This window comes from Haplochromis burtoni, unplaced genomic scaffold (genome assembly GCF_018398535.1).
Source record: "Haplochromis burtoni strain Fernald_Lab_line unplaced genomic scaffold, NCSU_Asbu1 Contig_236, whole genome shotgun sequence".
Taxonomy (NCBI): domain Eukaryota; kingdom Metazoa; phylum Chordata; class Actinopteri; order Cichliformes; family Cichlidae; genus Haplochromis; species Haplochromis burtoni.
Window position 1 is genome coordinate 54757 of NW_024582597.1, and position 2449 is coordinate 57205.

Below are 2449 nucleotides of genomic sequence, written 5' to 3' on the forward strand. Positions count from 1 at the left end.
TCTTTAACAGTGTTCAACAGTGATGTGACTGAAATTTCAGGTGCGTTGTCATTAACGTCTAATACTTCAACCAGTAATTTAGCATGTGAACTCATGGGAAAAACTGCGCTGTCAAAGGCTTGCACTCGAAGTTCAAAAGCATTATTTTCTTCAAAATCAATATTCCTTGTACTCGTTACAGTTCCTGTTCGTTTATTTATAGAAAACAAATTCGTTTTTTTCCCCTGACTGACTTCACTGAATAAATAAATCACTTTTCCATTCTGTCCTTCATCTAAATCAGTGGCATCCAGTGTAATTATTGATGTGCCTATTTTAACATTTTCGTAGACCCTGGCTTTATACAACCGTTGGCTGAAAATCGGAGGATTGTCATTAATATCTAACACATTGATTATTATAGTCATGCTTCCAGATTTAGCAGGTGTTCCTCCATCGATGGCAGTCAGTGTGAGCTTAATCACAGACTGTTTTTCTCTGTCTAAAACTGTCTGAAGCACCAACTCAGGAGTCACACCCTCTTCTTTATGTGTAGTCAATGAAAAATATTCATTTTGACTCAGCTTGTAGGTATTTACGGAATTTTTCCCACTGTCCGCATCGTTAGCTTGATGCAGAGGAAATTTTGCCCCTACTGCCGTGTTCTCAGTTACGTTGATTACCTGCGACGTGCGTTCAAATGAAGGGGAATTATCGTTGACATCTAATATTAACAGTTCAATACGATACAGTTTCAGTGGATTATTAATAACAGCTTCTACACTGAGTGAGCATTTGGGCTCATCACCGCAAAGCTCTTCTCGATCTATTCTCTCGTTAACATAGAGGGCTCCAGTTTTTAGATTTACCTCGAAATATTTCCTCTTTGATCCAGCAACGATCTGAAACATGCGGGGCTCCAAATCCTGGATGCTAATGCTCAGATCTTTCGCGACATTTCCGACAACAGTCCCCAGATTCACCTCCTCTGAGACGGAGTAAGAGAGCTGCCCAGAAACCTTTTCCCAGTAACAATCCAGCAGCACGAAGACGAGATATATCCACACACAGATCGATCTGCTCGGTCCAGTCATAATTATGTTCAAGGAGAAAAAGCATAAAAATTGACACGGTGTGTAACGGCATAAATAGAAAAAAATCAATAGGTCAATGGCAGAATATCAGCGTTTCTCGTACCGTTCTCTTTCGCCCTCTGATTCTCTTTGTCTGAATCGCCTGATAAACATAATCGTCATTTGAATCTGGGAGGAGCCCCGAGCCATTCAAAGAGGAAGCTCAAATGGAAAAGTCTGCAATGTCCCCGTGTGGACATTTGCGAGAACTACACACATTATCAAACGTGTTAATACACTTGACCCTCATAAACGAACAGTCAAATATTAACCCCAGTGTAAGACGTTGCCATCATGATTATGTATGCCATTCTGCTATTCTGTGTTTTTATGAATACTATTTCTTTTGGAAGCTAACTTAGAAGTAAAGGTAAAAAATGAACCGTCTTATTGCGATTAAGGAGATTTAAACAAACAAACAAACAAACAAACAACAAAAAAAATAAATAAAGAGGGATATTAATTAATCATCCGAACACTTTTTTCTATATTCTTTTGCTAATATGAATGTTTCTGTGTTTATTAGAGCATCATCACAGCTACATTGTGAGTGATTTTCACGTTACAAAACCAGTTTAATTTAGACATAAAAATGGAGTAAGCCCACATTAGCATATTCTCCCTTTTAAAAATGACACGAACAAAAACGTTGCATTTTTATACACATTCAGTATTCGTTAATATTTTCCTCTATATTTACTTTAATTAAATCAAATAGCTGAAAAATTTTTTTATTCAAAATGCTCAATTGAATATGTAAATCACAACTCAACCTTGAAGAGCAATGATAACCTTTAGTACACTGACACAATGTGCATATGTGTCAATTTATCAGTCAAAGTACACACATATCCTAAGATCTTCAAGAAAAAAAGAAAAAGGAAAAAACACAGGACCACAAATGGTGAACTACACGTTGAAATATCTAACAGATAGAAAGCTGTGATTTAGATGAGAACTCATCATCAAATACACAGCATCTGACAGTTCTTGTTTAAATCACTAGATACACCACGGCTAAGATAAGAAAAAAAAATGGACCATTGAAACTGTAATGACGAGCAATGACAATGTCCAAGTATTTAAAAATTTCATGGACTCACCTTTTCTTTGTTAGGTAAAGTCTGAGTCATGGTAAAAGTGTCTCCTCCGTTAATACTGATCAGTTCTGCATCTACAGGTGGAAACGGGGCGGGGAATACCACTACGTCACTCTTGAGTGTGTCTGAGCTGAAACACACATCATACTGCTGAGTAGCTTTAGAGTAAGACCAGCTCCCGTCAGGGTGGGTGGTGATCATGGGGGCGCTGTACCTGCTGAAAGTGCCGTCTGTCCT

At 37.9% G+C, this 2449-nt stretch overlaps 1 protein-coding gene across 1 annotated transcript; it reads right to left on the bottom strand.

Moving 5' to 3' along the window:
- Positions 1–5: 5 nt before the first annotated feature.
- On the bottom strand, positions 6–2443 carry LOC102304091 (protocadherin gamma-C3-like; the record flags this gene model as incomplete). The annotated part of the gene is made up of 1 exon (XM_014338533.1): positions 6–2443. A coding segment is annotated over exon 1 (1068 nt), but the record flags the coding sequence as incomplete, so codon positions are not given.
- Between the last annotated feature and the right edge of the window lie 6 nt (positions 2444–2449).